Consider the following 19,173-nt stretch of genomic DNA (forward strand, 5'->3'; position numbering starts at 1 on the left):
ATGTCTCGCCCAAGTTTCGGTTGGTTCCCGATTACTATCGCTTGCAACGAGCACGAGCAACGAGCAACATGACTGATCTCACAATGTGAAGCAACAGATGTAAACAAACATGGCACGACGACGCGTGGGGCAACGCGAAATCACATGATAACAGTCCTTGGTGCATTCAGACCGTTCAGAAGAATCAGGTCATGATTCTTCGAGTGAGTGGCACAAATCTCCTCCGAAATATCAAGGGAATATGACAAGAGACATTGCCTTTTCCTCCGCCTGAGATACATTTGCAATGGAAGGGTGGAGGTTGTCATCAAGACGGAGGGAAAGCAATGAAACAGGACGTTTCTCGTAGCATCGATTGATGAATATCGTATGGCTGCGTTCTCTATATATGCATTTAAAGAAAAGAAAGCATCTCATGATCGAAGCGGTAGAAGCAGGCAGAACCACAGCGACCCCACTAAAAATTTCCAGGAGACTGCGATGATGGCCGGCAGCTGTTTATACTGGCATTGCATCCACTGACAACCTGAACCCGGGCAGGAAGTTGTCATCAAATCTCACAACAACATCCATCGACAGACAAAATGGCCAACAAAAGGAAACGCACGCCGAAGGAGGCTCAGAATGACAGCCTTCCTTCTCAGAAAAGATCAAAGAAGGAGACCCCAGTAACAAATGGTTCAACGACAAAAACCAAGGCTTCAAAAGTCCAGGAGAAGCCAGCGCCCTTCACGGAACACCCCACAGTTGAGGACCGCAAGAGAGAGCTTGCATTGTACACTCAGCTTGGCAGCGAAGACCAAAACGAACGCATTGAGGCGGCCAGCATCATTATCGCTGGTCTTTTGGAAGGCGATGGCGTCGAGGAGCCCACCCTTTTCCGCCATCTTGCGGGGCGTCTGTTCCGCGGTCTCGCCAGCGGGAGGAATGCATCCCGTCTGGGCTTCAGTCTGGTCTTGACAGAGATTCTGGGTCAGCTGTTTGGAGAAAAGTACCTTGCTGGGTCCAAGTACACTGGGCTCACATTCGACAAGGTTCTGGGTATCCTGGTTGAGAAAACCGATGCTGGAGGCAGTGGCAATGGTCAGGAGGAAAGGGATCACTATTTTGGCCAGTTGTTTGGCATCGAATGCTTTGTTCGCGCCGGCATCCTCTTCACCGATAAGTCGAGGTGGGAGGCCGTCCTCAACTTGGTCCTCAAGCTTTCTCAAAAGAAGTCATGGCTCAAGTCTCAATGCGGCTGGATCATTGTGCAGGCCATCTCCCAGATGGAGGTTGAACTTGCGGAGGAAACGCTACAGAGACTCGCCGATGAAGGGGTGGCCAAGACCCCTGAAGGTGTTGGTATTTGGATTGCCGCTCTCGATCGCTTCCCAGACATGAAGGTGCCCAAACAGCCGTGGCGAAGCCCTCTCGAGGCTGGTTCCCTTACCTCTCTTCCTGCTGTCTTGAAGGACAGTGGTAGAGATACCTCTAACGATCAAGCAGGTAACAAGAAACAGAAGCAAGGTAACTGGACTGCCCAGTTGCACTTTGTCTGGAACTTGATTCTTACTCATTTCCTTAAGCTTGGCGAGAAGGACAAGTCCGATGCCGCTGAGCAGTTCAAGCAGTTTTGGAAGCGTGTTGTTGATGGTAAGTATCACTGTGTCATATCTCTGACAAAATCGTGAGCTAACAAGTTTCATCAGAGGGATTCTTCTCCAAGACCTCGTCCGACAGCCAGAAGTTCTCCGGATTCATGATCTTTCAGCGGATGCTTGAAGGCGCAGCCGGCCAGACCTTCATCGTCGAGTCCGTATTTAGCCAGAACCTCATGACTTGTCTCATGAACCAAGCTGCCAAGGAAGACAGGTATCTTCACCGCGCGGCGATCAAAGCCCTCAAAGGAATCGAAGCTACCGTCGAGCGCGATCCCTCCCTACTACCGACCATTCTTCGTCAGCTTCTTAGCCACAACGGCGTGTACAACTTTGATCAACGGACCAACACCAAGACCGTCGACAAGATTCTGCAACATGCCACCCCCGAGACCATCAAGAAGGTTCTTAAGACTTTGCAGCTCAAGGATTTCTCCAAGAGCGGTCTCGATGAGACCAAGTACTACCAGTCCCTGAGCAGCTACCTTTTCAGACTCTCCAGCGTACCATCCGACGAGGAGAGCACCTCAAGCGTCTCTGTTCCCGGGTCAGCGATCGAGGTCCTCACAGAACTGGCTTACTCGAACCAGTCAGTCCCCGCCAGCATCAAGGAGGCGCTCCGCACCAAGACCACCTCTGCATTCGCCAAGCTTGTGAAGAGGCCCGAAGACTTCGGCCACCTCTGCGGCGCCATCCTGTCCATCAAGGCCGACCTTGACCAGGAGGACGAGATCGGCGGCGCCGTTCTTGAGGCTTACGAGAAGCTCAAGGACTTGCTCGATCCTGCCAAAGACACCAAGGACACCAAAGCCCCCCGCCAGGCTCTCGCCCTGCTGTACGCCGTCGCCATCCTGCAGTTCTACAATGAGGACCCCGACGTCATGAACCTTCTCGAAGAGCTCGAGGAGTGCTACGACAAGCTTGCCGGCGACGAGGGCATTCAGGGCGGCGAGGGCATCGCCGAGTTCCTGGTGGAAATCCTTCTGGCCATGGTTGCTCGCCCGTCTTCGCTCATGCGGCAGGTATCACAGCAGGTTTTCGAAGCCTTCACAAACCTCATGTCGCCCGAAGCCATCAAGCTTTTGACCGACCCCCTGGCCGCTGAAGAGAGTGCCAAGGGTCAGCAGGCGCTTTTCAGCACTGAGGACGAGGACATGGCCAATGCCGAAGGCTCGGACGACGAGCACGACCACGAGGAGGACGGAAGCGACGAAGAACTCGATTCCGACGTAGAAATCGTCAACCTCGAAGAAGCTGGCTCCGACGACGAAGCCAGCGACAACGAATCTGACGACGAAAACGACGAGGACGACGACGAAGAGGAGCCCGAAAACGAAAACCAAGAAGCCCTCGACGCTTTGGACACCGCCCTAGCCGAAGCCCTCGGCAGCCACCGTCTCGACAAGGACGCCGACGCTCCCGACACCTCAGACGAATCCGACATGTCCGACAGCGAAATGATGGAAGTCGACGCCAAGCTGGCCGAGATTTTCAAGCACCGCGCCAAGGCCGCCAACACCACCAAGAAGAAGGAGAAGAAGGACGCCAAAGAGACAGTCATCAACTTCAAGCACCGCGTCCTCGACCTGCTCGCCATCTTCATCAAGAAGGAAGCCGCCGTCGCCAACCCGCTCGCCTTCGAGGTCCTGCTCCCTCTTTTGGAGCTCATCCGCACCACGACCACCAAGCCCCTGGCCAACAAAGCATGCGAGATGATCAACAACTTCTCCAAGTCCCTGAAGAAGGCCAAGAGCAACTTTGGCGAGATCAGCGAAGAGCAGGTCGACGACCTCGTGGTGACCTTCCAGGAGGTGCACTTGGAGGCGCCCAAGGACGGGTCGCATGCCTTTGCCAAGGCGGCGTCGACGGCCAGCTTGGCGATTGCCTCGGTGTTGGTCGCGAGGGGGAAGACGGCCGAGGTGTTTGAGCTGTATGCGGATTCGCAGCTCAAGTGGTTCAAGGGCGAGGTCAAGATCCAGCCGGCCTTCTTCTCGGATTGGCTTAACTGGTGCCAGAGCCATGCTAGTGCTAGTGCCAGTGCTGGTGCTGCGGCGACGACACAGGAGTAGTGTACTTCGAGGTAGTAGTGTTGATAGGTCAGCTTGATGATAATACCAGTGTATGTTGTTTTGGCTAAAGTTGCTAGAAGTACCGGCGTGGTGTTCAGTGTGATTGTCTCGTCTTGCAGCAGCGGTCTATTCTATGGTACATGCTTCACTACGTGATTGATAATCATGACCATACGGGTAGGTACGGTATGATCACCCCCTGGTGGGTAACGGAGAGTTTTGGAGCGTTTTATGGTTGGTTGTAGAATCATGAATACGTTCGTTCTGTTCTCTTTTGATTTGGCTGAGGGGATGCACTCTTAGTTCACTCGAACGCTTTCCCCCAAGTTTTGTATACATTTACAAGATATTGTACAGACAGAGAGTGAGACTCTGAACACCGGGTATGCTAACGCCAAATACATCGACCCGCAACGGCAATACATAACGCGTATCCGTTGCGCTGACCGTCTTATTCCTTGCCGCCTCTATCGAAACCCAGACGAATCTATCAGTGACTCCAAAAGCCAGACCTCCCAAGAGTCACATCCGCTTGTCACGGCTCCTCTTTCTCTCCGGCCGGCCTGGACAGTTCTTTACCCCTTAGCCCGCCTTTCCTCAGAATTATGGGTGTTGTATTTCAAACAACCACCGTTCGGGGGTGTCCCATCCGATTCTGGGTAATCACCCGACCAGATCCTCCTCGGGCGGTTCTGGTTAACCGGCGTCCTGAAGTACACGGCATCGTCATCAGCATCGCTCGCCTAGTGCAAGATGTCCATGAGATGGGCCGGTACTGCTGCTCTTGGTAGCCGTAACCAACAATGTGCAAAAGCATGCCCATCTCCAAAGGCACAAGGTACCACCCTTATTTACCGCCCACTCAACTGCTCTCCGAACCTTCCGACCTCTCCTTCTTATCCCCAGGCCTCACACTCTTAAAAGTCGACCCGGGCGGACTGTTGTCCACAACCTTTGGCTTTTCCGGCTCCGGAGCGGGTTCCCGCGGAGTCACCGACCCATCCTCCCAAAACTCCACGTCGCCATCCTCGCCCAGCGTCCCCTTCTTGACCATCATGCCCTTTTCTTTCAGCAGATCCTCGACCGTAATTTTCCGGTCCCCGAAGATCTTGAGGTGGTCGCTGATCACGTGGCGGTTGCGGCAGTTCGGGCACGAGATCAACACGGAGCCGTGGTGGTAGCCCTGCTTGGAGACCTTGTGCTTGGACCGGTGGTCGCAGGGAATGCAGGTGAATGTGAGCTCGTAGTGCGGGACTTGGGAGATGTCGCGCTTGGCTTGTTGTTCTTCTGAGGAGGGTTCGGGGGAGGAGGAGCCGGCGGATGTGGTCGAGGAGGTCGAGGACTGGCTTCGTGGACGAGGGATGGTGTGTGCTAGTCGGATTTGTTGCTGTAGTTGCTGTATTTGTTGTGATAGTGGTGTTGGTACCGGTCGCTGACGCTGGGGGCTATAAGAGCGTACGAGCGTTGTGGTGGTTTTTAGCGATTGCGCCGGCGCTGAGCAGAGTCGGGCAATGCAGGGCAGTGTTGAGGTCGCTGCACGTTTGGAGGCCATGACTATTGGTTGGAGGGTGTACGTGAGGGTCTTGGGCCGGTGTTGAGATCCCGTTGGTGAGAATGTCAGGGGAGAATCGAAGATGTTGGGAAGAAAAAAAAAACGATAAAATGCGATAGATTCGGATAGAAGCCGGTCGGTTTCGTCATGCGCTGTAGAGTTCCATAAGCATCGCGAACCGCCCCTGTCGAAATGTTTCTTATCGATAAGGATCCCTGCAGAATGTCCATCCGTTAGTGCATTTCCCCCACTGTAACAGTTCGCAGTCCACGCCTTTTCCGGCGACCGGCGATGTTGCCAATGTTGAAGTGTAGGAAGGGAAGGCTGTTCTCTTTATCTTGATGATTCTCAGATATTGTTGGACGGGAGTTTTTTTTGTTTACCTTGTAATTAACACTAGGTATCTTAAAGTTTAAGCTGATAGGCAGCATGTATTAACATATGCTTACAACACACTGCTGTAAGCTCTTTAGCTCTGCTGAAAGTAGTACCTGCCTCTGGAGCCCCACAACTATCGGCGGCGTGCCTGACCTTCCCGTCTATCAAATCGTACCGTGTCTACCCTTCCATTACTAACTTAATCCTCGATCACTTCTCTGCGTTTGCCACTTCTGGCAATTCTCATTCCTCGGCTTTTCACTTCTTCTTGACTCCTCCATCTTATTCTTCTTTCCCCGAGTGTTCTCATACATTACGATTAACGGGTCACCAAACGTTTTCTGTATTCCGCGGCCCGAAGACTGTGTCGCGTACATCGCCGCAGCGAATCGCATAACGAACCCCTCCAAGTCTTTGAGCTTGTCCTGCCCGCCCTGGCTATTCAGCTCGTTCTAACAACTTCCTCGGTGATTCTCATCCAAAACAACTCGTCGGCCACGATCGCCAAAGCCCATTAGCTATCACGCGTCTTCTTCACGATCATACGTTCACGTACACGCCGTCGATACCAAGTGTAGTCACCGGCTACAACTGCATGACAATATAGCTATAGGAGGGGTTACGCCCGCAAGACTTCCACTTCACTATTCACAAAAAGCGATTCGCTTTAACAATCGAGCACAAAGGTCGCAACCATGGCGTCAAGAACCAACAAGATCCGGCCAATTAGGAAGGTGTGTGTCTTGCTTTTGTTTATGCGACCGAGGCGTCCTCGCCCTGCAGTGGAAGCTAACAAAAGTGAAAGCCGATCATGAATCGGGACCAGGGCGAGTTCGAGCCATGCTGGGCACTCCTGCGCGACGCCATGACCGATATTCACCTACAGAACGCCGGCCGTCTGTCCTTCGAACAACTATACCGAGCCTCGTACAAGATTGTCCTTCGAAAGAAGGGCGCCCTGCTCTACGAGAGGGTCAGGGATTTTGAGCAGGAGTGGTTCCGAGACCACATCATGCCCAACATCGCCGCCCTGATCACAAAGAATCTGATCAACATATCGCTGCTTCAGCACCCGGGGTCGAGCTCACATGAGCGCAGGGAGATGGGCGAGAAGTTCCTCCGCGGAATACGAGACACATGGACGGATCACAACAGGTCAATGAACATGATTGCGGACGTGCTCATGTATCTCGACCGTGTCTATACCCTCGAGACAAAGCAGCCTTCTCTGTTTGCCGTTACCATTGGGCTGTTTAGAGACAATGTCCTTCAAAGCCACGCTGGTACCGCCGCAGACGACATCGAGCAAGACTTCGTCATCTTTGATATCCTTTGCGCCGTCATATTGGGCCTGATCAACATGGAGCGCGACGGCGACATCATCAACCGAAACCTTGTGCGCAAGATCACCACGATGCTCGAGAGCTTATACGAGACCGACGACGAAATTGAGAACCAGCGGCTTTACCTCACCCTTTTCGAACCACGCTATCTCGAGGCAAGCACAGAGTTCTATCGCAAAGAGTGCGAGAAGCTGGTTCAAGAAGCAAATTGCAGCACATGGCTCCGCCATGCCCAACGGCGACTAAACGAGGAACGAGAGCGATGTGGCACTGCTGTATCGATTATGACGACCGACAAGATTGCGAGTGTGGTGGAGAAAGAGCTCATCGAAGCAAAGCTCGATGTGTTCCTGGCCATGGAAGGTAGCGGCCTGAAGCCTATGATCGACAATGATCGATTGGAAGACCTCTCGATCTTGTACCAACTTATATCCAGGGTGGACAGCACGAAATCGGCGCTGAAGGTCATTCTACAACGTAGAGTACGGGAGCTTGGGCAGGAAATCGAAAAGGCCCTTAAGAACACCGACTTCTCCGTCGCTGGCGCAGCTGCTGGGGATGGTGAGGATGCTGGAGAAGGAGCAGAGAAGACCAAAGCCCAGACCTTGAATCCGGCTCAGCAGCAGACTGCAGCCGCTATCAAGTGGGTTGATGACGTTTTGCAGCTCAAGGACAAATTCGACAGAATCCTGTCCGACTGTTTCTGCGATGACCTCCTGCTACAATCCGCGATTACACGAAGCTTCGCTGATTTCATCAACTCGTTCAACCGCAGTTCGGAATATGTCTCGCTGTTTATTGACGACAACCTCAAACGTGGCATCAAGACAAAGACGGAAGCGGAAGTAGACGCTGTTTTAGACAAGGCCATTGTCCTTCTCAGGTATCTTTCGGACCGAGACATGTTCGAGAGGTATTACCAGAAGCATCTGGCCAAGCGGTTACTGCATGGGAAGTCTGAGATCCATACCGAGAAGGAGATGGTATCCCGTATGAAGTCCGAAATGGGCAACCATTTCACATCCAAGTTTGAAGGCATGTTCAAGGACATGGAGTTGTCCAAGGATCTAACCGACAACTACCGCGATCATATCGCCAATCTAGGTGATGCCGATAATAGGAAGATTGACCTCAACATCAACGTCTTGACGACCAACAACTGGCCACCCGAGGTTATGGGCGGTGGCAAATCGAAGGATGAAGGGCAAAAAACGGAATGCTTCTACCCACCTGAAATTAAGCGCCTCCAGGAGAGTTTCTACAAGTACTACCTCAAGGACAGGAGCGGGCGTGTCCTCACATGGGTTAGCTCGGCGGGCAATGCGGACGTCAAGTGTGTGTTCCCCAAGGTCCCCGGCAAGGAGACCGGACCATTGAGCAAGGAGAGGCGATATGAGCTGAACGTCTCGACATATGGCATGATTGTGCTTTTGCTTTTTAACGATCTCGCGGACGGCGAAAGTTTGAGCTTTGACGAGATCCAAGCTAAGACGAACATTCCGGCACCAGAGCTTATGCGAACTCTGGCTTCACTTTCGAGTGTTCCCAAATGCAGAGTCTTGCTCAAGGAACCGGCCACCAAGAACGTGAAGAACACCGATAAGTTCTTCTACAACGCACAGTTTGCGAGTAAGGCTATCAGGATCAAGGCTCCCGTCATCAGCAGCATTTCAAAGGTCGAAGGGGACGAGGAGAGAAAGGAGACGGAAAGGAAGAATGATCAGACGCGTGCTCATGTTATTGATGCGGCGATTGTCAGAATCATGAAGTAAGTTTGCCCTTACCCAACACATGTGTGTGTATGCATTTGTTCCGGAAGCTAACCATCGTCTTCTTGGCAGGCAACGCAAGCAACTGGCTCATACCCAGCTCGTTAACGAGGTCATCTCGCAACTTATGGGCCGCTTCAAGCCTGACGTACCGCTAATCAAGAAACGAATTGAGGATCTTCTCGCGAGAGAGTATCTGGAGCGGGTAGAAGGAGACTCGTCGACGTACCGATACTTGGCTTAGGTCTACCGCATCGCATTGCAATTAGTAATCAATGTATATGTAGCATAACTTACACATTACACTTCTCCCGACTGGATAGTCGTTGACTATTGTTCAAAATTAGGAGGTCCAGCGAAATTATACTTCAAGCCATTATCCTCATGCGAGCCCACATCGCCTTCAAATCCTCCAGTGACCTAACGAGCGAACTTTTGCCAATGGTGCAGATCTTCTACTTCGCTATCCCCTTCTACTACGCAATAACTTGTATAAACTGTATTTCAAAACAACAGTTAGGCCAGTACTCACCCAACAACCGACAGCTTGATGGTCATACCTTAAGACGGTCAAACACCGAACCAGTAACAGCAGAAAAAGAGTTTCAAAGAGTCACCAAGCAATGCGCACGCAAATTCCTAAACACAGATGAAACAAGAAAACATGTCACGAGAAAGAAGCAAGTCACTGCACCAAGGAGAGAAGAACATGTCAAGGAAAATACCCAAGGCCGCCATCAATCAGCAAGCGAGCCTTGTCCTTGAATTCGAGATACTGAAAGGGTCAGATCAGAAACTAGCTAGTGTAAGTACATTGCCCGTTCCCAAATATCTTCCCCCAATCATTTCCCGCTGGTCCTCATCATGGTGGAGGATGAATGATTGATTTGATAAAAAAACAGGATTGTACAAGTTTATTCGACATATCCAATCCCGGTTATGTGTTAAGGGTGTGTGAAGAACCCCATAAAAGCTTTTCTGTGTATGTGTATGTGATGTTTCTTTTTCCAGAAGTGAAAGTTGTAAAGAGGGTGGCAAAAAGTTATATCCAAGCCTTATTTTGCCCCTCTTGTTTTGTGGTCATGCCTGCTTTTCAGGAGAGAAGAAGAATATTTTCATGGTGGGAAATCTGAAGGAGGATGTGCGGGTTAGTACATGTGTGATCTGGTTGGGTAGGATGGTTTGAGGAGGAAGTAAAAACTAACCTAGTTCTCATCAGAGTGAGCAGTGAGGATGGCACGAGCGACGTTGTACATGGCGTGCAAGTCACGGGTGGCCTTGGTGCAAGAGCCGTCGGGGGCGTTGCAAGCCGCCTCGGGGGAGGCATAGCGCTTCCAGCAGGACTGGCCGTGGATGCGGCACCACTGGGGATCGGCCTCGCGCTTGCCAACACGGTCGACGGGGCTGAAGGTGGTGTCACGGAGGAGGAGAGCGGACTCGGCTTCGGCGGACTGGATGGCGGTCATGACGGCCTCGGCGGCGCGCTTGGCCTTCCAGCAGGACTGGCCATGGATCCGGCACCATTGCGGGTTGGCCTCAGGAGCAGCCTCGGGAGCAGCATCTCTCTTCTTCCAGCAAGACTGGCCATGGATCCGGCACCACTGAGCCTCAGCCTCGCGCTTGGCCTTCTTCCAGCACGACTGGCCATGGATCCGGCACCATTGCGCCTCGGCCTCGGCGTCGCGCTTGGCGACCTTCTCGTCCTTCTTCTCCTCCTCGGTGGAGGGGGCGAACTTGTCTTGGAGGTTGAGGGAGTCGTAGTAGGCGTTGACGTCCTCCTGGGTGAGGGCGATGATGCCGGCGAGCTCGTCAACCTGGCGCTTGGCGACCTGGGCGGGAAGATGGCCGGACTCGTCGCTGGTCGGAAGACCACCCATGCCCTGGATGGCGGTGGAGAAGGCCTCGGCGACACGCTTGACCTTCCAGCAGGACTGGCCATGGATCCGACACCACTGGGCTTCGGCCTCAGCGATGGGCTGGGCAACCGGGGTGGCGGAGGCCACGGCGGCGAAGATGACAAGAGGGAGGGTGAACTTCATCTTGAAAGAAGGCTTGGAAAGAAGAATGGTAAGATGATTTAGAGAATGAAGACCTCTGAAGGGTTGATTGGCGATGTCAAAGGTGGTGAGGAAAAAAAGATGAATTATGAGGTGATCAACTCCATCTTTTATATCCAAACTATCACGGCTGTCGAAGTCTGTGATGGCTTGGTTAGTCAACTGCGTTCTGTATAGAATCGAAGGTAAACCTTGTTGGCAACCAGGATCGTTCAAGGGGCGGCGGCCACGAGGGAGGGAGTTCGGTTAAAGAAGACGACCGGCCGGTCCAGAACCAAGCAAAGATCGTGAAAGCGACATGTTTGTTATTCGTGTGATGGTGTCGTTATTGAGATCAAGGGCTTGCTTTGGTGGAGGTCGAGAGCATATCGGTCAATGGTTTATTCAGACCTCTATTCAGAGGAAGGCTTTCATGGAGCCTGGAGATGGAGCCACATTCTCCGATAGTTGGGATGAAATGCCACTGCTGAGGATTCGAAGGGATGAAAGCTCGGTCCCGAGGTGTCGGAAACGTTGTGGTTTCACGAAGATCGAGGTTCGGATGAAGACGTTCAGGTCAAGCTCGCTGGGACTCGGTGCTCGCCCAATGATGTCTGGCCTGCAGGACGGAACTGACCGAGTAGTCGAGGGTGCTTCATGCAGCCGGGTGCTACGGTCACTCGGGGAGAATCCGGGGGTCTGAAGAAGGTAAGATGCAGGAAGACAAAGCAAGGGTGAGGTCAAGATGAGGATGCACAAGAGGCGCTTAACTTTAATGCCACGTGAGATGCACCGTCCTACTAGAATAAAGACCGGGGGCAGAACAAAAGAGTCACCGTGGTTGCTTGGACAATGCGGTGTGGTCGAGTGGCGGCAAATTTAGGGGTTAGCAACAAAGTGCTTATTGAGGTTCTATTCAACCCCATTTTAGGAAAGCGTGGTTGATTGCTCAAAGGACTCCTTTGCGCCTAGCGCCAGCCTTTGGCGAGCTGCACCCCTGGCGCCAGCTTTTCTTCGGAATGAGATCCAGTACCTCAAGGAAACCAGGAATACTAGAAAATAATTGCTGCAGTCAGATGGGTGAGTGATATCAGAGTGTCCTTGTGCGGTTCATGCAGGAGACGCAGAGGTGGTGTTGGACGAAGGTGGCACAACAAAGGACAAAAAGTAACAGAAGCGCTGGTATTCCAGCGTCAATGTGGTCTTCGTCTTGTTGGCCATGGCTTTATGATCGTCTTTGATAACAGTAGCGAGCGCTCTGCCTCCCCCATCTTTGCCCATCTCATCTTCGTATCTCCGCGATCAACACCTTTCATTTGGGACAAGAAGGTGTGTTTGCTGGTTTCCCGGATTGCCTGTCCATCCAAAGCGGCGGACATTAGGAACCAACTGTCGCCATGGAAAGTGTATGTCTTGTTCCATGGTTGTTCTAGCATACATGTCCATCGCTCACTCTTGTTGTTGTGAGCTACTGTTCAGTTTACCTTGGTGGGCTCCCACGAAAACCCATGTTTGGCCAGTAGCCGGTATACCTATCATATTCGTGCGGGAGTATGACAGATGCCGACAAGTGCTTCCATTCATGAGTATCGCAGAATCCAGCTAAGGTTCAGCTAGCAGTGTCTTCAGTGTCGATGCCTTTGGGGTGATCAACCGCTTTCACATAGTTGATGCCGTAGGTTACAGGTTGTTGGCGATGTCGGGAAAATGAGAATTGGGTCAACCAAGATCGAGGAATGTGGGTTTCGGGAGGATTCGCAGATCTTCATGCCATCTCGACAAGTTCGTCGCGGTCGTGAGACATGGTGATGTGAGGGCTTTTGCTTCGGCTGGCAATGGACGTTTGTGAGAGTGACTTGATTGCACTGTACTGGTGGATCTAACGCACCGACTCACTAACATTCTCTGCACCAAAACAACGCAAAATCTGTTATCGGCATTAGTAGGGTGCGAAGAGCGCTCCGTATCCAAGACCGCTGAAGATACTGGCCTATAGGGCTGGCTGTCTGTGAAGAAGTTACACTGGAACACCCGCCTGCAACGGAAGCCGCAGACTGTGCGTCATTTCAAGCCCGAGCGGGACTCCAACAAAATCTTTTAGCCCGGGTGTACTGTAACCTCATGCCCTGGACCAACGACCAGATCCAACTTCAACATGCCAAACTCAAAAAAAAGAAATACCCTTTCAAGTCACTCACATTTTCAATGTGTTCGCGATGATCCTTCGGGTTGGTCCGCAGCCGCTGGTCTCGCCCGGTCGGCTCAAAATATTAGCGAAGATGTCCGGGACGATAGCGTCATAATCCCGTTGACGAGCAATCGGTAACACGCCCGGCATTGTCTTTGACGGTTTTAACGTGTCAGATGCCGATCCGAACGGGACCAAACAACCGAACACTCCGGCCATCTCCTCTCGCCGGCCATACAGCTCACGTACAAATCGTACTATCCAAAGCCGGCATGATATCATGTTGATTCGTCAGGTCAACAGCAACGAGGAGATGAGGTAAAATACGCTCTGCTCAACACTCAGGGTTCCAGCTTGTTTTATTTCTATTCGCCGAAAGTCCCACCGCGAGGTCATCCCGGCATCAGAGAAAATCTTGTCAGAGCTTCTCCCGAGCTTGTTTTGGCCGATAATGGGATCCCGGCGCTCGAGACCCTGTCTTTTCCCGCAACGGCATTTTGTAACATGTCCACGGATCATACCACGCCGATATCGCTCTTGATTCTATCTGAAGCGATCGAGAGAAAATGCAAAAGAAAAAGTCGCAGAGAAGACAAGCACTTTTCAACGAACACCCGGCGCTAACTTTCCCACGAGACGGGCCGAAGCTACTATGTATACATCTCGACCGCATCATGATTCCAGCCGGGGTTCATGATGACTACGATGGGGATATGATGTCCATGAGGCCGGAACACAAGGGAATGACCCCTTCTTGCTCTCTCCGTTCCTGCCCGTTGCTCCATAGCCGTCGATCAAGGCGGCAGCTGCGGTAATACACAAACAATCCTGACGTTTGGGTGTTCCTATCGACTTTGTCACTCTCACTTGTGTAAGACGGGGGGCACTCATTGCTAGAACGGCTGTGACAGCAAACCGGAGGGTGGGATGACGGATGATGCATGCGTCTTACACCAAAGGTAGAGATGACTAATGGACCAACGTCTATCCGCAAGTAAGGTACCCACGGTCTTCCTGCTTCTTCGTGAAGCCCCGAGCCTTTTTCAGCATGACGGCTTCATGGCCTCTTTAAGTGCCTAAGAATTATACACTACCGTTTCAAACTTTGTCGCGACGCGGCGAACCCATCCTCAGGTGACGACCCTTTGGACCCGACTTCCGACCGAACTTATCCGGCGCTCCCGGACCTCCCGGACCTCTCGGGATCCAGTTTGCTAACAGTATGCTCCGATCATTGTCCATCCTCATCCTTGCCTTTTTACTTTTTCTTTCTAATTAGTAGCTCCGCTCTTCCCGTGCAAGTGATAGTGTCATGGGTCGATGGTACCTGGATTTCCCGCTCCTCACCATTCACGTCTTGATATCATAATCGATATTTACTTGTCTATCCACTGACTCTTCTTTCACTCCTCAGTTCTGCTCCTCTCACTTCTTTTTTACTCAACCAACCAGATAATTCACAGCAAAGCAACTCCTGCAGCCTGTTTTGCTGTACTTGCTTCCGGCCTCTACATCAGCTTTCGTCCTCTCATCCTGATCTTCCACCTCGAAGGGCTCTGCCACCCCCATTCCAAAACCTTAAAACTTCTCCCCGCCCACATCTCCGCATCCGGGGCTCAAGCACTGCCTCCCCCGCACCCAGAAATCTGCACGCAATGTCCGTTTCACTTCAGCACCGGGCTTCGGATAGCTCCGACGGTATCGACAGGATAGCCGAAGAGAAGCAAAAGCTCACCGTTAATGCGACACCATCGACAAGAAAGCAAGATGCCCTAGGACTTGACGACGCCGACCGGCAATCTACCACAAACCGCTTCAAGACCTTCCGCTCAGCCTTCAAGTACATCCACCACCTCACACCAAAGCAGGTAGATGACTATATGCACTCGTATGTCATTTACAATCTTGACTGGGCCGACGAAGATGCCATGGTCAAGGAACTTGGCCCCGACTACCAGGCCAAGGTCGGCGAGTGCTTGAAAGCCTACTACGGAATCATCAACCATCTCTGCGCCATGGGCGATGTCGAGAAGATGTATATCCCTCCCCACATGGACAAGAGGGCGAATGTCATTGAGAACCAGCTGCTTTACGAGAAGGCCGTCGCGAGGGCCATCGGCATGAAGGCCGGCGACAAGGTTCTCGACCTAGGATGTGGCCGAGGACGCGTGGCCGCTCATATGGCCAGCATGACCGGCGCTACAGTTACCGGTCTCAACATCGACCCCAACCAAGTCGCCCAGGCACAAGAGTTCAACAACCAAAAGGGATTCAAGAACAACTTTGTACAACAAGACATGAACACGCTACCACTCCCCTTTGCCGACAACTCCTTCGACTGCTTTTACCAAATCCAAGCGCTGTCCTTGTGCAAGGACCTCCCAGCCCTCTTCCGCGAAGTCTATCGCGTGCTCAAGCCGGGCGCCAAGGTCTCTCTTCTCGACTGGGTCAGCTTGCCAGGCTACGACCCCAGCAACCCCGAACACCTTGCGCTCATGAGGCGCGTGAAGCCTCTCATCGGCGCCGTCGGCACACCAACACCCAAGAGCTTCGAGAAGGCGCTTGAGGATGCTGGTTTCGTCGTCACGAAATCCGAGAACGCCAGCATCGACGGCCTGCAGGCACCACTCATTGACCGGGTCGACATTTACTTCCGCACCATGCGCCAGATCATTCTGGGCCTTGTGAAGATCAAGGTCCTGCCCCAGCACTTCAAGACGTTGATCAACAGGTTATGTCTGGATGGCCAGGCGTTTGTTAAGATGGACAGGATGCGTCTCATTACAACAAGTTACTGGATTGTGGCGGAGAAGCCCCAGTGATGGATCGTTTGACGGCAGATACAATAACAACAAAATAGCCCGGGGCATAGTGATGGTTTCATAAAAGTTGGATGTCGGCTTTTGATACCAGTTTGAGCCTTTTGCGATGGATACTCCCCCTCTTCGGTTCTTTTCTACACAATAATCAATAATACTATGAGTGGGGATTTTGGATGGATGATGAAATATGAATCATCTCCTTGTACGTTGGTTATTGCATCTCACACTCTTGGTTTTACTGCGCCATTTCTCTTCGAACAGTTAGATATCCATAGAATTTGGCATTTTTGGAATTTGAAGCAATATCACAAGACTCAAGAACCACCTTTGCAGATGATAGGATTCCGTTTGTTGCACCATGACACACTCTAGAAATCCATATGTTACTTCTCTCATAACACAAGATGTCGTTGAATATCTTGGCAAGCCAAGCTCATGCCCCTGAACTAGTTCCGGTCCAAGATGCCACAACAAAACAAACAGTTTGCGCCACCGTGAAACCATGGCCGAAACAACTAGCGTGCATGCAACAGTACCCTTTTGCTTGTGTTGTGGGAGTACCCCCCAAAAAAAAAAAACCAAAAAAAAAAACCCAAATAAAGCCACACATGATACAGAGATATAAGAAAAAAGGAAAATCAAGAGCAAAAAAATGACAAAAGACGAGGTCGTACCCGGAATCGAACCGGGGTTGCCGGAATGTTCTGAAGAAAATCAGAATCCGGAGTGATAACCGCTACACTATACAACCGTGCACACCACGTTTGTTATTGGTTGAAACATTGTCCCTAACCATGACTCTATAATGTGCAGTTGGACTCTCAACCACAAGCCTACAACACCCTACTACTACCATACACGATGACACAGAACACTCGACGCTTTCCAAACACCTGCATAAACTGCTAGCATATACTATACCATGGCCAACGTAACAGCTTGGGGGTATTCTAATTCATGGATTAACATAAAGTCCTCCGATGGACAAATTCAGGGACTCCCATCCCGCCAGCCAACTCCTACCAGCATCCTCACCATCACTCGCCATCGGTAGATTGTGGAGGCACTAATCATATGTCGCTGTACGTGCGAGCTATAAGCACAAACTTGGGTTCACTGGAGTAGCTTGTAATTGTTTGTAGAAAGTACTTGTTTGTTCTGGACCGGTCGATAGCAGTCTGAGGATTGCCAACCAACATCTAGCTAAAGCACTCACATACACCACCAAGTATTCTATGCCTGACTGCCATATAAAGCTTTACGCTCATACAAAACAGTTACTACCCGCTTATTGAATTATCATTGTTCGCAACATCTCTGGACATTCCTCGACTACCGTCATGTCAGCGAAAAAGATTAATCCCGTAGCAACGAAGAGGTAGGTAGTCTTCGGTTCAACAGACGTCTTGCCCGCTCCATTGTTGAACTGCGAATAGGATCGCTTCTTATCTCATGTATGTAGCATCCAGAAATATCCGAGGAGTGACAGATAAAAGGCAAAGAGTTCAATTAGCCTTTGCGTGACGATATGAAGCCATCTTCACGTGCGAGACGTTCTCAGCCACTTAGACCACTAGAATTAGACACTCTCCCACAAAACACTACCTGGAAGAGCCATGGGCAGCAAGTGAAACTCAAGGTCATGGACGCTCTGACCGATATGAGCGGCGTTCATCATCTGTCAACGGCAGAGATCGATGCTGTAGTAGGCTTGTTGATGCTGCATAGACATACCCCGGGACCTTGTCGTTTTTCACCACCACCATCGGTCCAAACCACCGGCCACGAAAAACGAACAGCTTCAAGAGTTGTTAAGAGCCAGGGTACTACTACCGTAAGAGAGCGTCCGCGAACAAGCGCCCTATTAGATATTCAAGGCAAAGGTGGAGCGTCTCCTATTTCGCAAGACCCTGGTGGTAGGTCTTCCTCTCATACACTCACCCGCTCCGGTCTAGGCCCTGGTACCGATCAGTCCAATACCACCCAAAATCAGGCGGAGAACACTCAGGTTTCATCAGCTTCTTCAATCGCCTCTCGATCATACCATGGCCAGATATCTAAACCAGGTCACCCCAAAGGCAACAAGCTCTATCCGCAATCACGAGTGGCCAAGAAGAGAAAATGCCCCCCAAATTCTTCTCAGCCTCCTCAGTTGGCCAACACACCACTTTCATCTACGGAAAAGGTTAATATTCTGGAGGAGGCATCATCGACAAACACCACCCCTCAAGAAACTGAGCACACAACGAATACAACACTCCGACACCAGCTAAGCACAAATCAACAAACACCAACATCTCCCAACAAACCAACACTCCTACTTCCAGCAGTCCCTACCCCCCAGCATCAAGGCCAATCAAAAACAGAACCACAATCGCCTCCTGCAGAATGTCAGTCCCAACCCCAGCACCTACCCCAACCCCATCTCAAAATCGCAACTCCAGCCCCCACATCAACAGCACCAACAAAACCTCCCCAAAAGAAAAGCAAGAAATACGGCACAGCCTACGAAGTTTCCCGCGCCCGGCAAATTCAAGCAACAGGCGTCCCCCGCCTTCCCGGCCCTTGTCACTCGTGCGCTCGGAGACAGAGACAACTTGATGAGGTAGCTGCTGTTGTTGCCGGGAGGGTGACAGGTACAGATACGGGTGGGGGTATGGGAATGGGTACAGTAGCACGTGTCGGTATAGGACGTTTCGCGAGGCGTCAGAGGGGCGATGAGTTCTTGCCTTGTATCGTGTTGAGTAATGGTAATGGTAATGGGGATGGTAACGGGGATGGGACTGGGGATGGAACTGGACCGACGCCTTGTGCTAGGTGTAAGAGTATCAAGATGAAGTGCGAGGGTTAGTTTGGTGTACGTAACGATTGTAAGAGTATTAAGATGAAGTGTGAGGGTTGGTTTGGTTGTATGTAATGGTGTGGTCCTTTTCAGCAGGCGGTTGAAGGGAATAGAAACAAGGAACTGAAGGAGGGCGAGGAGATGTTGCTGCGCTTGGCTATATTCATTCTTGGGGCTCCCAAAGCCTCTACTCAGATAAAGAAGAGAGAAACCAGATGGTCGGCGTTGCATCTCCCCTTTGAACCAGTGGATGTTTTCATGATGAAAAAAGCGTTGACTGTTCAGTTGATCCGTTTATGTGGTCTTTGTTCGTGAAAGGGACTCTGCGAAGCACTTCATTCTGCAAGTTCGTGAGGTTGACTTCTCCTTCAACCAGTTGAAGGTTATCTCATATCCGCAGTTGTAAGTGATTTTAGCATTGGCTGCTTTCAAGTGTCAGAAGACCCCTTCCGTGGCAACCGTGACAAATTAAGCTTACATGGATGTAACCTTCCAGCTTTGTACGCGGTGTGGAACTCGGAGATCTGACCCCTT

The 19,173-nt window shown here is 51.5% G+C and overlaps 6 protein-coding genes and 1 non-coding gene across 7 annotated transcripts; 4 read left to right on the forward strand and 3 right to left on the reverse strand.

The window, feature by feature from the left end:
- The first annotated feature begins 387 nt into the window (after window positions 1–387).
- SMAC4_05973 (uncharacterized protein) lies at window positions 388–3,926 on the forward strand. Its single transcript, XM_024655316.2, has 2 exons — window positions 388–1,635; window positions 1,692–3,926. The coding sequence occupies exons 1-2, from the start codon at window positions 585–587 to the stop codon at window positions 3,707–3,709; spliced, it is 3,069 nt and encodes a 1,022-aa protein (XP_024511217.1). The 5' UTR covers window positions 388–584; the 3' UTR covers window positions 3,710–3,926.
- A 111-nt stretch (window positions 3,927–4,037) lies between these two features.
- Window positions 4,038–5,289, reverse strand: SMAC4_05972 (uncharacterized protein). Its single transcript, XM_003351046.2, has one exon. It carries the CDS (start codon window positions 5,259–5,261, stop codon window positions 4,572–4,574), a length of 690 nt encoding a protein of 229 aa, XP_003351094.1. The 5' UTR covers window positions 5,262–5,289; the 3' UTR covers window positions 4,038–4,571.
- Window positions 5,290–5,728: 439 nt separating this feature from the next.
- Window positions 5,729–9,403, forward strand: SMAC4_05971 (uncharacterized protein). Its single transcript, XM_003351045.2, has 3 exons — window positions 5,729–6,373; window positions 6,445–8,750; window positions 8,824–9,403. The coding sequence occupies exons 1-3, from the start codon at window positions 6,335–6,337 to the stop codon at window positions 8,993–8,995; spliced, it is 2,517 nt and encodes an 838-aa protein (XP_003351093.1). The 5' UTR covers window positions 5,729–6,334; the 3' UTR covers window positions 8,996–9,403.
- Window positions 9,404–9,484: 81 nt separating this feature from the next.
- SMAC4_05970 (uncharacterized protein) lies at window positions 9,485–10,790 on the reverse strand (the record flags this gene model as incomplete). The annotated part of the gene is made up of 2 exons (XM_003351044.2): window positions 9,485–9,880; window positions 9,957–10,790. The coding sequence occupies one exon, from the start codon at window positions 10,788–10,790 to the stop codon at window positions 9,957–9,959; it is 834 nt and encodes a 277-aa protein (XP_003351092.1). The 3' UTR covers window positions 9,485–9,880.
- Window positions 10,791–14,630: 3,840 nt separating this feature from the next.
- On the forward strand, window positions 14,631–15,797 carry SMAC4_05969 (uncharacterized protein; the record flags this gene model as incomplete). Its single annotated transcript, XM_003351043.1, has 1 exon — window positions 14,631–15,797. The coding sequence occupies one exon, from the start codon at window positions 14,631–14,633 to the stop codon at window positions 15,795–15,797; it is 1,167 nt and encodes a 388-aa protein (XP_003351091.1).
- Window positions 15,798–16,462: 665 nt separating this feature from the next.
- On the reverse strand, window positions 16,463–16,548 carry SMAC4_13043. Its single transcript is given in 2 exon segments — window positions 16,463–16,497; window positions 16,512–16,548. It is a non-coding gene; the product is annotated as a tRNA-Gln (tRNA).
- A 777-nt stretch (window positions 16,549–17,325) lies between these two features.
- On the forward strand, window positions 17,326–18,648 carry SMAC4_12080 (uncharacterized protein; the record flags this gene model as incomplete). Its single annotated transcript, XM_003351042.1, has 1 exon — window positions 17,326–18,648. The coding sequence occupies one exon, from the start codon at window positions 17,326–17,328 to the stop codon at window positions 18,646–18,648; it is 1,323 nt and encodes a 440-aa protein (XP_003351090.1).
- Between the last annotated feature and the right edge of the window lie 525 nt (window positions 18,649–19,173).

This window comes from Sordaria macrospora, chromosome 1 (assembly GCF_033870435.1).
Source record: "Sordaria macrospora chromosome 1, complete sequence".
In the NCBI taxonomy this organism is placed as follows: domain Eukaryota; kingdom Fungi; phylum Ascomycota; class Sordariomycetes; order Sordariales; family Sordariaceae; genus Sordaria; species Sordaria macrospora.

Bases quoted from the DNA above. Each gene is read 5' to 3' on its own strand.
- SMAC4_05973 (XM_024655316.2), top strand. From the start codon at position 585: ATGGCCAACAAAAGGAAACGCACGCCGAAGGAGGCTCAGAATGACAGC. The intron at 1,636-1,691 runs GTAAGTATCACT...AAGTTTCATCAG, and splicing joins TTGGAAGCGTGTTGTTGATG to AGGGATTCTTCTCCAAGACC.
- SMAC4_05972 (XM_003351046.2), bottom strand. From the start codon at position 5,261: ATGGCCTCCAAACGTGCAGCGACCTCAACACTGCCCTGCATTGCCCGA.
- SMAC4_05971 (XM_003351045.2), top strand. From the start codon at position 6,335: ATGGCGTCAAGAACCAACAAGATCCGGCCAATTAGGAAG. The intron at 6,374-6,444 runs GTGTGTGTCTTG...CAAAAGTGAAAG, and splicing joins AGATCCGGCCAATTAGGAAG to CCGATCATGAATCGGGACCA. The intron at 8,751-8,823 runs GTAAGTTTGCCC...TCTTCTTGGCAG, and splicing joins GCGATTGTCAGAATCATGAA to GCAACGCAAGCAACTGGCTC.